The 13,159-nt window shown below is 44.2% G+C and overlaps 2 protein-coding genes across 2 annotated transcripts; one reads left to right on the top strand and one right to left on the bottom strand.

The window, feature by feature from the left end:
• The first annotated feature begins 1,143 nt into the window (after positions 1-1,143).
• E(spl)mgamma-HLH (Enhancer of split mgamma, helix-loop-helix) lies at positions 1,144-2,133 on the top strand. Its single transcript, XM_018000416.2, has one exon. The coding sequence runs from the start codon at positions 1,263-1,265 to the stop codon at positions 1,914-1,916; it is 654 nt and encodes a 217-aa protein (XP_017855905.1). The 5' UTR covers positions 1,144-1,262; the 3' UTR covers positions 1,917-2,133.
• A 7,323-nt stretch (positions 2,134-9,456) lies between these two features.
• E(spl)mbeta-HLH (Enhancer of split mbeta, helix-loop-helix) lies at positions 9,457-11,056 on the bottom strand. Its single transcript, XM_018000417.2, has one exon. The coding sequence runs from the start codon at positions 10,371-10,373 to the stop codon at positions 9,744-9,746; it is 630 nt and encodes a 209-aa protein (XP_017855906.1). The 5' UTR covers positions 10,374-11,056; the 3' UTR covers positions 9,457-9,743.
• Between the last annotated feature and the right edge of the window lie 2,103 nt (positions 11,057-13,159).

Here is a 13,159-nt window from a genome sequence, read left to right as displayed (position 1 = left end):
AACATTTTAATCTAATATGAACGTTTCGTTTTATTATTTATTTATAAATATTAGTATTTTGCATTCTCATTATAATATTTTTGTAGCAAACCCAAAGCTCAATATAACTCAAAATAAATAATACATAAATATCCTTTAGCCACCCGCGTGAGTTGTCACGAGCACCACCCAACACAGCCCACACTCGCATGTAAATTTCACCCAAAACTCCACAGTCGAATTACAAGGGCCTGGAACGCGCATGACTTACAGTCAAAAGTCGAAAGTGTGTCTACCGTGCGCCACACGCGACTGGCGAGCTGCAGGAGTCGAGCTGCAGCATCGCTTGGCCCCTGCCCGACCTCGACTCTCACTTACACATTGTGTCCATGGGCCAGGCACTGAGCAGAGCAGAGCAGAGCAGAGACGGAAAAGCAACGGGAACGCACATTAAGCACACTCGTCGCACACGAGCAATGTTCCCACAGGATCATGCAGGCCAACAAGTGTAGGACGAGCAGCCGAAATGGAATACCAATGCACAAACAGGAAGTGCTTCTCTTTGCAGCTCCGCCCGAGTGAAACGCCCCAGCAGCAGAATGCTGCTGCTCCTAGCATTCCCACGGCAACGAGCGTCTGCTGCTGCTGCTGCTGGCACAAAGGAGATGGAAGATGAAGCGTGCAGTTCATTATCCTTTCGCTCGCCCATATTCGCTTAGGCAAATCATAACACAAATCTAGAAATGGCAGCTGCGCCACAAACGCTCGCAAACACACAAACTGCAAAAATTCCCATGGCCAGACGGAGCATGGTTCGAGCTGCGCTTCGTTGCCAATTGAGCAGGTGAGCCTGCTCAGAATATTGGTGTGAGAAACCAAGGAGGAAAGTGTTTCCCACGATACTGCAAGCACAGACACACACGCACACAAAGGCAACGATCCTGCAAAGGCAGCGATCCTGCTCCCTGGTGCCCGCTCATGATAAGGGTGCCACAATAAGAAAGCGAGCGAACAATAAGAAGCAGCGGAAGGGTCGACGACGACGTCGAGCAACCCTCATGCCAGCACACGCTGCACACGAAATGCCAACACAGCCGAGCCCAAAGCCGAATGGCGATGCCAATGCCGATGCCGATGGGATCATGGGGGTTGGTTTTGGCCGCACGGCTATAAAAGGCAGCGGCCAGGCGAGACAGCAGCACACAACGTCTTGCACACTCAGAGCAGCAACAGCTCAGCAAAGCAACCAAATACCAAATATCACATATTAAATATCCCACAAAATGTCATCGATGCAAATATCGGAAATGTCCAAGACGTATCAGTACCGCAAGGTGATGAAGCCGCTGCTGGAGCGCAAGCGACGCGCACGCATTAACAAGTGCCTGGACGAGCTGAAGGACCTGATGGTCGCCACGCTGGAGTCGGAGGGCGAGCATGTGACACGCCTGGAGAAGGCGGACATACTCGAGCTGACAGTCACTCATCTGCAGAAGATGAAGCAACAGCGCCAGCACAAACGCGCCAATGGTGGCGCCGAGACACTTACGCCGGCAGAGGGCTTCCGCTCTGGGTACATACACGCCGTCAACGAGGTGTCCCGATCCCTGTCCCAGCTGCCCGGCATGAACGTTAGCCTGGGCACAGAGCTGATGACACATTTGGGCCAGCGTCTCAATCAACTGCAGCCCGCTGTGAAGGAGGTGCTCCCAGTGACGGCGCCGCTCTCCGTGCACATTGCCAGCCGGGATGCCTACTCGGTGCCCATTTCGCCCATCTCCAGCTATGCCGGCAGCCCCAACTCCAGCGTGGCCAGCGAGCGAACAGGCAGCGCCTCCCTGCTGACCACCTGCTCCAGCAACCTCAGCATCAATGTGACCAAAATGGATGAGGGGCCTGACAGCGAGGATGAGGAGAATGTCTGGCGCCCATGGTAGAGCCACACAGTCAATCAGAAAAGAAAGAGAGAGAGAGAGAGCGAGAGAGAATGAGAATTGAGAGTAGCAAAAGTCTTCCAAGTCAATGGGTCAAACCAAACCCATTGACTCCACTTAGTATTAAGTTTAAAAAAAAATGATAAAAGAAAGCTTTAACCCAGGCGTAGTCCATGTGATAACTAAACTTAATAATAAATTATATAGCTAAAAATTGAAATATGTAAACATGTTTTTATTGACTCATTATTTGCACCCCTGAATTTAATGGGAAGGGCTGATTATCAGCAAGCGATTGCCCATCCAATTGGTCAATCGCGATTCCAGGAATGCGCATATAATCATGCATGAGCTCTGCCATGGCATAGTCCATCGAGCGGAAATGGTCTGACCGTAGCCTAAGCTGCTGCTACAGATTCTCGAATCCAACTGCGTCAGTTCGTTGTAATTTTCTCTGTTCTCTGTTTTTTCTTATTGTTACCAACAATCTGACAACAATAGAAAGCGAAAACAATGCCAAGGCCGAGCGAGAAGAGAAATGAAATCGAAATGCTGAAAAGAAAATGGGAGAGAAATAAAATCAATGTCCGTTACGAGGCTACCGACGCGTCCAGCGCTCAGAGACCAGAGCTCAGAACCCAGAGCCCATAGCCCTGGGCACCCTTGAACACGTGTGCAGACAATAAGACCGGGCCACATAAAAAATTAGAGACTTATCTCTCGGCGTGTCTAATCGAGTTACGACAATGTCGCTCAGTCTTAGGCACAGGGCCCGAAATCTTTGTAAAGCAGAGTCGGGGCCGAACAATAGCAGAAAAGGATCGAGTCATCGGTGTACAACCCTCCGGTCCAGCCTCCAGCCTCCAGCCATTGAACATCCTTTTTTTAGCCAGAGCCACTCGGCTAGAAAATCTCGTGCGCACAATGGTCAAGGCAAGACACATAATTGCTCGGGCTGTCTGTCTGACATTCAGGTAAAGGTAAATGATTGCCATTCCCTGGGGCACCGACAGGATATCGCTCTTTGTTGGTGTTGGCCCGCATCATTTGGTTATCTTTTGCTGCCGTAGCTGTTCCTGTTGCTGTCGCTGTTGCTGCTGCTGCTGCTGCTGCTGCTGCTCCAACAAGACCAGTAGCTCCGACGCCTGAGCTGTTAACAATCAATGAAGTTAAAGACAGCCACATAAAATAGCCCAGACAACATGAAAATTATGAGGGCACCTCTAGGGATGAAAACTCTGGCCTTGATCAGCATAAACAATCTTAAGATTTAAGATTGCTGTCACGTTGAAGAAGAAGAAATAAATTTAAGTGGAGTTTGAGTGCTGCGGGCGAAGATTAACTCAAGAGAAATAATTGCGCAAAGAATCGACCTATAATTTAGTATGCACTTTTTTATAATTATAATTTTTCTTTAATAATAAAAAACTAGTTATATTTATTAATATATTTATAATTATAATTACTGTTTAATATGTATTACATAAATAATAATAGTTAGGGCTAATAAATAAAAGTATTTTTGTGAATACACATTTTTTTTTTAATAAATAAAAAATTTTTCGAATTAATTTTTTTTAATAATATGTGAAGTTTATCCAACTTATCATATCACACTTTTCAATTAATTTGCATTTGTTTTATTTTATAGATTTTATTTTAAGAGAGGTCAAATAAAAAAACAAAATAATTCTGAATGAATTCTACTTTATTTTATTTTATTCTACTTTTTTTTTTGAAGGCATATAATTTTATTATAATTTAGATATTCTATTCTAATTTTAGATATTCTATTATAATTTTAATCCCTCTTGTATTAATTATTTCTTATTTAAATCAAAACTGATATAAAAATCCCTAATTCCCTGATTTCAATGGGTTCAGGGTATAAAATGGGTTTATCAATTGAGTACTTTTTGACTGTTAAAGAAATTGAATTTAAGATATACGTTAATTGTCAAATAACATATTAATATAAGTATGTATACATTTTAATTGACTCTATTAACAGTTGTTTAAGATTTCATTATTTTAATTAGAGCTGAAATAAATTAATTAAAAATACAAATAATTTAGGTAAAACATTTCACAATATTTATGTATAATAAATAATGCATAAATTACGTTCGACAAAATCTAATTCAATGGTCAAACGTAGCACACAAAAACAGGCACATTAATTCTATTACACAACTCAATTGAATGCTCAGTCAAGTGGCTCATGCGAATTTGCATATGATCAATGCGCAAGGCAATAAGAAATCGCAACTTAGTGCTGATCCTTGCCCAACCCCAGGCAGCATAATTGTGGCGTGGCAACAACAACGAAGACACAAACGACAACGACAACAACAACAACAGCAAACAAGATGCATAACCAGAGCCGACACCGACAATGGACAATGAGCAGAGTATGGCATAAGGCAAAGGCAAAGGCGAAAGGAAATGCATGCGTGCTACAAAAGATACTTAATCTTAAAGGTAAACCCGATGAATGATGAACGAATGTGTTGCGACGTAACCGAAACCGAGGCCCAAAACTCTGAGCGATCAGAGAAGATCTGCAGCGAGCTCGACGGACGACGGACGACGAACGTCGAACGCTCGAACGCAAGCCCAAGTCATTAAAAATCTACAATACACAAACTGCATACGAATCACTTGAAGGGCCCCAGCACACGCACACAACGAAAGACGATAGACGAGGGACAGGGGTGCGGTGGTGCGGCGTTGGCAAGGCGCAAGGGACGAGGGAGAGCGGTACAAAAAATATCAGAAGCGAAGATCGTGAGAAAATGGTTTGGAACGTGGTTCTCACACGATCGACACACCTGCCCTTTTTTATATGTATTTGTATATGTGTATGCGTGTTTGTGTGTGTGTGTATTTGTGTGTGTTTGTCCCTGTTGTACGTATTTTTTGAATTCAAGATACAAGACCACTTACGGGCAAGATCACGACTGAGGAGCGAGGAGAAGAATAACTGCCGCTGCTGCTGCTGTGACTTGAAAGAGAAAAGCAGCGTGCGGTAAGTGTGCGGCAAAGTCGACGTCGACGACGACGTCGTCGCATTGGCCAACATTGTAATGACTGTGGACACACGATCGTTAAGACCACAGCGTAGCCGAATTGAAAAGGGGTAGGGGCATCCGCGCAGGGCAGGGGGCGATGCAGCGAGAGGCGGCCTGTGGCGCGGCGCATGCGCGAACGCAGTCGCGCCGCAACGTTTTGTCGAACGAACTCAATTTACTTTGTTTATGGCCAGAGCGAGACGCTGTTAGAGCGTGCGATAGAGACGGCCAGCGAGTGCGGGGCACCAGCCGAGCCACACTTATATGGTGTGCTATTGACTCTGTAATATCTTTAATATGGGATGTTGTTACACTGCATTGGCACACGCGCACGCTGCCACTGGACAAGCGCTGTCCACTGCTCTCCTTCTCTCTCTCTCTCTCTCTCTCTCTCTCTCTCGCACTCCCTCTATCTGTGTGTGATGCTGGCACGAGTTGTGGCACGGCAGCCCCACGCCATTTCCCTCCCGCCCCGCCTACCAAACTGAGCGCTGTTCATCCCAAACGATGGCTCTGGCCCAGCGCCCGCTTGATCGGCTGGGCTGGTCGCCTGGCCGGTTTTTGATTTTTTTGTTGTTGCTTTTTTTTTATTAAGTGGGGGTCTTGCGCTTACTTTAATATGGCTGCATTAAGTTTTGCGGCGTGTGTGTATGATGACTGCAGTAGGTGGCACTGCCTGGCCCCGGGGTAGCATCAACAGCAGCAGCAGCAGCAGCAGCAGCAGCTTCCACTGCAGTTGCCTGAGTAAATGGGAATGTGAATGGAATGGAATTAGTGTGGGGCCAACACTCAGAGGTCACGTGATGTGCGCGCCGTACTGTACTTCTTTTCGCAAATATAAATGTATGTGTATATGTATATCTACCGACCAATATATATTATTTGTCTGCGTCTTTAAGGCGCTTATGAACCGTTCAAGCCGCTCCAAATTAACTGTTATTGGCCCACTTCAAATAATATCATCAACATCATCGTTTTCTGCTCCATATGATGAAGTCAATAGCGAAATACTTTATCAAGGTGTCTTTATTAGTTCATCAATAATTGTGAAATTTAGAGTTTCAATTGGGCTTGCAAATCTGTTTGCCTCGAACGGGGCAAAGTCTGGGAAATTTAGTGCCTGGGCGCAGCTAGCTATAAAATACATTGAAAAAATACAAATAAAAGTCGAAGCAAGCTAACAAATTTTATTATAGATAAATATTATGTATTTTCGTCACCAATGATAATAAATAATCTAAAATACGTGTAAGGCAATGTTTAATTTGCTTTTCGAGAAAAGTCCCTTTTGTTAATATTCTCTACACATTTTTTTCTATTTTTTAACTCTATAAATCATATGAAATTTTTATTCATTATTATTCATTAAAATTAGTCATAGCAAAATTTATCATTAGGTGAATTTTTGTTATCTAAAAGTATCCTCTACATATATACTACTCAGACTGACTCTATTATTATTCTCACCTATGTCATTAAAGTATCATCATAAGCCTACTAATCTCTGACCGCACTTTTCGAAATCATCAGCCAAGGCGAGTTCTTTAATGCTCCGCTTGCAATTTTCGTTTCTTCAAACTTGACCAAACAAAAACAAAAAGCTCATATATGTATATGCGTGTGTATGTGTGTGTGCCTGTGTGTGACTTGTGCAGGTCGCTGTGCCAATGTTACGTGACTAATCACATTTGGCAAAGATTAGCAGCAATCAGCATCTGTGGAGAGTAGCAGTCATCATCATAGTTGTCCACACCAGACACAAAAGCGTTCAATTCGAAGTTCCGTAACCAAACCGCACATTCGCATACCAATACACAATTATGTGTATATATATATATTGATATGGCCACTCATATACCGATACCTATACCAATACATAACAAAGTTTTAAGTGCTCGGTCCGGTCGCGGTCGCGGACCTTAATTTGCGATGTCTGCTGGTCTGTTCGTCTGTCCGTCCGTCAGTCCGTTCAGCTGGCGGCCCCGGCGCATGTGCCAAACGGTCAAGCGCAGTTAAAGCTGTCAAAGCTACAACAACAACAACAACAACAACAACAACAACAATGCGAACCATTGACAGCCGACTCGAGCGGTTCTCACACTCAAAAACTTGTAATAAATGACGTTTCCTAGAATTCAGTTGGTGTTCTCTATACATACAGACAGCTATATAGATATCTATATATATGTATGTATGTATATACTTATAAAACAAGTAAGAACGTTGCAGTCGGGCGTTACCGACTGCGGAATACTCATTCACATCCCATCAACAATTTAGTAGTTAAGTTTCGTTCTAATACTGTAGAATATACAGGTTTTTCCGATTTGCCACGCCCCAACTGGGCGTAGACACCTCATTTTTGGTCAGTTTTTAGAAAGAGATAACGTTACCCTAACTGCAAAGTTTGAATGCTTACCCTAAAAAAATGTGAAAATTACAGGGTATTTTTCGATATGCCACGCCCCTAAAGAGGCGTAAAAATTATTTTTGGGGAATCGATAGAGGAGGCTACCAGTAACTCAACTATCCAAATTTGAAGCTTCTAGCTATTATACTTTAGGAGATATAAACTTTTGCGGTTTGCCACGCCCCCTGTGGGCGGACATATATCCGACAAAACTTTTTGGTCTTGGGTGATCAGTCCGAGTATATATACAAAATTTGAGGTCTCTGCCATCAATAGTGTCCAAAATATAGGAGAATTTTAAAAATCACTATATCTTCAGGTCCGATTTGCCACGCCCCTAACGGGCGTAGACTTATAATTTATCTTCAGACTTTATAGAATCATACCATTAGCTGACGTGCAAAATTTCAGCATTCTAGGTTTACAACTTTAGGAGATATAGTTTTATCCGATTTGCCACGCCCCCAATGGGCGTAGATATATCCGCCATAGCTCGTGATCTTGGGTGGTCAACGCGGACCTACATACCAAGTTTCAGCTTTCTAGCTCTTCAACAAACATGATTTCTGGTATATCGGAAAATGCATTTTCCGATTTGCCACGCCCCTAGTGGGCGGATCGGGAAAATTTTAACACTTTATAAATCGGAGATATACACGAGTATGTGTTCCAAATTTCAAGTCTCTAGCTTCAATAGCGCCGAAATAGATTGCGTTCATACGGACAGACGGACAGACGGACAGACGGACGGACGGACAGACGGACAGACGGACGGACAGCAAGACGGACATTGCACAAAACCAATATACTGATTCACTTTCGTGAATGAGTATAAAAAGAAGTATGTTATTTTCGTATTTTGTTGCTCGACGCTGCTTTTATTATTTAATTGCCATAGCAGCGCCGGCGCAAAAGCCCCGTCGGCTTAGCTGAATGAAGTCGGAATCAGAGAGCTGAGAACGAACCGTCATTAAATGAGGCCAACTCTGGAGAGGCCCCGAGTGTGGGAAAATATTTAGCGACTTCCGGCTGCGGTTTTGATTTGGATTTCTATGGAGCTCATTATATGCCTGTCGCCTCCGGAAGGGCTTCATTGATGATTGTGCTTATCGTGCTGAGCGTTTGCGTTAGCAAACAACAACAACAAAGGCAAAACGTGACGCAGGCGCCTCTGATGAAATTCAATCACTTGCTGAAACTTGAGACTGACCAAATTGAAAAGAAATTTTGTTTTTTTTTTTTCTGTTTTTTGTATCTTTATGAATATACAATTTTTTATACCCTGAACCCATTGAAAATGGGAAATCAGGGTATAATGGTTTTGTGAAAAAGTATGTAACGGGCAGAAGGAGGCGTGGCAGACCCCACAAAGTATATATATTCTTGATCAGCGTGACGAGCTGAGTCGATATGGCCCTGTCCGTCTGTCCGTCCGTCCGTCCGTCCGTCCGTCCGTCCGTCCGTCCGTCCGTCCGTCCGTCCGTCCGTCCGTCCGTCCGTCCGTCCGTATGAGTGCGTCGATCTCAGAAGTTATAAGAGCTAGAGAGCTGAAATTTGGCATGCATACTCGTGAGTACCATACGCAGTACGAGTTTGCTTTATTTTTTCGATAAATCGTCCGATAACTTTTTTATCGAGAATAATCGAAAAATTGATTTTGTTTTTTTGGCCTAATTTGAACATTTTTAGACCTGGAGCCTTTAAATTTGCGTTGTATATAAAGTTAATCGGTACAAAGATTTTGTAATTTACAGATTTTGGATACCACGCCCCCTTCACCCCCAATTTGTAAAAGACGCATTTCAAGTACTAGAGACTTGGGCTTTGCAATGTACACACATATTCACCATATGATTACGCCCTAAAAGTTTCATTAAGATCGTATGTCTACAAAAGAAGTTATTCAACAAATAAATTCTCATAATATTGCCCACATTGCAACGCAGCCCAAGCGCAGTCGCTGCTTACTGCGCAGTTAGCAGAGCGCAGGCTTATGCGTGCGTGTGAAAGCATGTGTATGTATGTGTGCATAAAAGAAGTGCAGAATGATTAGAATATCAGCTTGGAGGGTTCAGGGTATCTCCTAGTCGAGCAGTCTCGACTGGAGCTTTCTTACTTGTTTTTATTTTGATTTGCTCTGGGTACACAATAAAAAATGTAGCGACACTCGTTAGCCATGTCGTCGGCTCTAGCTGAGTGGCTCGTAGATCAATTTTTTCCCCATCGGAGTGGAGCTGTCGGCGCACGGTTTCCAGTCCAGCGCGCCTGTGCGAACAGCTGTCCCAGGTGAGTGGGTGGGTGAGCGAGTTGTCAACGCCTTGTGCTTCAAGGCTGCCGCCTGCAATGCCTTCACCATGGACGCCACATGGGTCCAGTGCTGTTGGAGCTGGTGCTGGCCTCGCTGGGCGCTGGGCTGCAACTGCCGCTGGCGCTGCCGCATTCCGAGGGCGGGGGCGTCACCAGAGCTGGAGATGGGCTGCTGCTGCTGCTGCCGCTGCTTAGCTCATCGGCTGTCTGCAGTGGCACCGCCACTCCAATGGGCAGCGTGGGCACCACCACTTGCAAGTAGTTGAGCCGATGGCCCAGATGACTCATGAGCTGCGTGCCCAGATCCACGCTGACGCCGGGCACTGCGGCCAGGGTCTTGGACACCTCATTGGCTGCATGCACGTAGCCGGCACGAAAACTCTCTGCAATGCTCAGCTTGGAGTCGCCGGCGACGCTGGCGCTTGAGCTGCTGCTGCCCAGGCGCAGTTGCTTTTGGGCCCGCAGCTTCTTCATGTGCTCCACGGTCAGCTCCAGGATGTCGGCCTTCTCCAGGCGCGTAATGTGCTCGCCCTCCTGCGTCAGGCACTCCACCATTATGTCTTTCAGCTCGTCCAGGCACTTGTTGATGCGCGCACGACGCTTGCGCTCCAGCATGGGCTTCATCACCTTACGATATTGATATGTCTTGGACATTTCCATTTCTAGCACCATGATGTCTACTATGGTCTACTCAACGATATCACGCGTAATCCACAGTTGGTCTTGAGTGTTTTTATTATCTCTCTTTGAGTTTGCTCTGCGCTGTCTTCGCGTTGCATACGCCGCAAAGTCGTAGCTTTGAATGATTCAGCTCGCCGCCTGCGTCGTGCTTTTTATAGGCTCGGCCCTCGTTTCGTTTCGTTGCGACAGCGAGTGCGAGCGAGACGCGCATTTTGCCTCGTGCGCGACCCAACTTTTGAGTTCCTTTCTCCCTTGCGCCTGATGCTTGCCGCTTGCCTCTTGCTGGCTTCTGTTTACGTATGCGCTGTGTGTGCGCTCAGCCAACGTCGCGCGCTCTTGCTCTCTCGCTCGCGCTCTCTCACCCTCCCGTTTGCTTGTGTGCGAAGGCAATAAAATGACTTGAGCTGCGGCTGCGCCTCTATCTTGCTGTATGCATGCGCCTGTATATGTGCATGAGTGAGTGAGTGTGTGTGTGTGTGTGTGTGTGTGTGTGCTGTTGTGTGAGTTGTGATTGTTATACCGTGGGAAACTGTTTCGCAGCCGATTTCCACGACGACGACGACGGCTGGCAGCCTGGCCTGACTTCTTCTGATTGTGCATGCTTGGGGTCTTTGCCTGTACGTCCGTCCGTCTGGTCCGGTCTGACGGCCCGCCTTAAGAGCTCTGACTGTGGCAGAGCGGCAGCCAAGCGAGCACATGCCTTCCATCCATAACAAGATGTTTGCATTTCAATTCATTTGTATGTGGCCGGGTATTTGGACTCGAGCTCAGAGCTCTCTGCTGTTGTTGTTGTTGCTGGTGCTGGTGCTGGTGGTTCGTCTTGGGTCTTGTCTTGGCTTCGGCTTGCCATGTGCCTTCGCCTTCGCCTTCACCCTTGCAGTAGCTTATGGCACGCTGATAATTGTGGAATCGTCATCGCGCAGCAGGCTGTTGTTGTTGTTGTTGCTTTGCTTTGTTTTTGTTTTTGTTGTATGTATTTTTTTTAACGCTTTATGGATCATTGATTGGGATCGTGGGCTTCGTGGGCCAAGCATTACGCTTTTCGTTTACATGATTATTCTTGATTGCCCATTGCGACGACCACTGCTCGGGCTTTGGGATCTGTTTGTTTGCGAGCTCTCTCTGCCTGTATGTGTGTGTGTGTGTATATATTTATTTTTTGTATTTCGAATTTTTTGACTTGGGTACGGCTTATGGCTCGGACTACTTCTACCATTTGTAGACAATTACCGGCTTGACTGGGCAAGAGGCAAAGCATTTTATGCGACGTGTGCGCGAAAGTCAGTTTCGAGTCGATGCTTTGCTGTTGTTGTGTTTGTTGTTGTTGCTATTGTTGTAGCGGTGGTTGTTGTTAGCACACGCTATAAATGCTGTTGTTATGGGCTATATGTGGCTGTCTGTGGCTCGTGGGGTGTTTGAGGCTTTTGTCACGTCACGAGTGATTTGAACTTTTTAGCACATATTTATATTTAGCACGGCCTTAAACTGTGATTCATTCACAATTCTCAATCATGCTTTGTGTATGTGTGTGCGTGTGTGTACGTTTGTATCATGTCTCCAATTCAACTATTTATAGCAATCATTGGCACACAGAGCTCCAATTTCACAACACTTAATTAGAAGTGGCGAACCGACGAAATCACATTCAATATGACAACACAAGTGGCGCATCATCAGCGTCGAGCACCAACAACAACAACAACAGCAGCAGCAGCAAACTGAAAATAAATAAATAAATAAATAAAGAAAGAAAAAAACAAACAACAAACGGGGCACAAGACAAATTAAGTTGGCGTTTTGTACGCATTTCAAATGAGCTACAGTTAACAAATGTTAACAGCCTCATCTTCATTTTGACCGTTGTGTTGTTGTTGTTGTTGTTGCAGTTGCGTTGGTCCGTTAAATGAGGCGCGAGCTCATCGCCGTCAAAAAGCTGCCTGCTCCGGAAATGGCTAATTGGACTGAGAGTGAGAAGTGTGTGATTGTTAGTGTTGTAAAACACGCGTATGTATATGCACAAAAGCATAGGGGTGTCGTAATTGGGCTCGATTACACGAGGGTTGCTTGCCTTGAGCGTCATTAAATCGAGTGAGTATTAGATCTGTCATGTGCTAACCCAATAACATTCAATTTAAATGATATTCATGATATTTAGATTCAATGAATTGCAGTTGATTTCCTTTACTGCTTCATATAATAAGAAATCGCTTAGAAACATTTTTATATCTTTTAAAAATTCTCAATTGAAGTCGATGCCAATTAATTTTTTATATTATATAGAAATCACTAAAAAATAAAAATAAAAAAAAAAAAAATAAAACAAAATTTATAAATCTATTACATTTATTTATTGAGAAACATTATAATAGTTATATAGTTAATCCATGATAATACGTATTATTTTAGCACATGAATCAATTTGTTCATTAAATTTCATATGAACCCCCAAACAAAATTTCTTAAGTCTTGAGTGACTTTTAGTATAATTAACATAAAATCTAAGAGAATATAACGATAGCCAAGCTCTTAACTAGTTATTGGAAACGTTCATTTTAATGTTCATAATTGTTTGAGATTACAATCAGCTAAATTACGGAAATGGATTCACAGCAATAATTCACATATGTGCTATGAAAGTACCCCCATTTTTACCGTTCTAAAAATATATGTTACTCTACTTTTAATTATATTTTATTTATTTATAAATATGATTAAATAATCCCAATAGGCAACATGTGCTTTATTTCAATACGGCCCAGTCCAAAGGTCTAATTCGA

Source organism: Drosophila arizonae, chromosome 2, assembly GCF_054131065.1.
Source record: "Drosophila arizonae isolate 15081-1271.41 chromosome 2, UAZ_ARI_1.0, whole genome shotgun sequence".
Taxonomy (NCBI): Eukaryota; Metazoa; Arthropoda; class Insecta; order Diptera; family Drosophilidae; genus Drosophila; species Drosophila arizonae.
The sequence above is the reverse complement of the archived record's forward strand: the minus strand, read 5'-3'. Positions and strand labels throughout refer to the sequence as shown.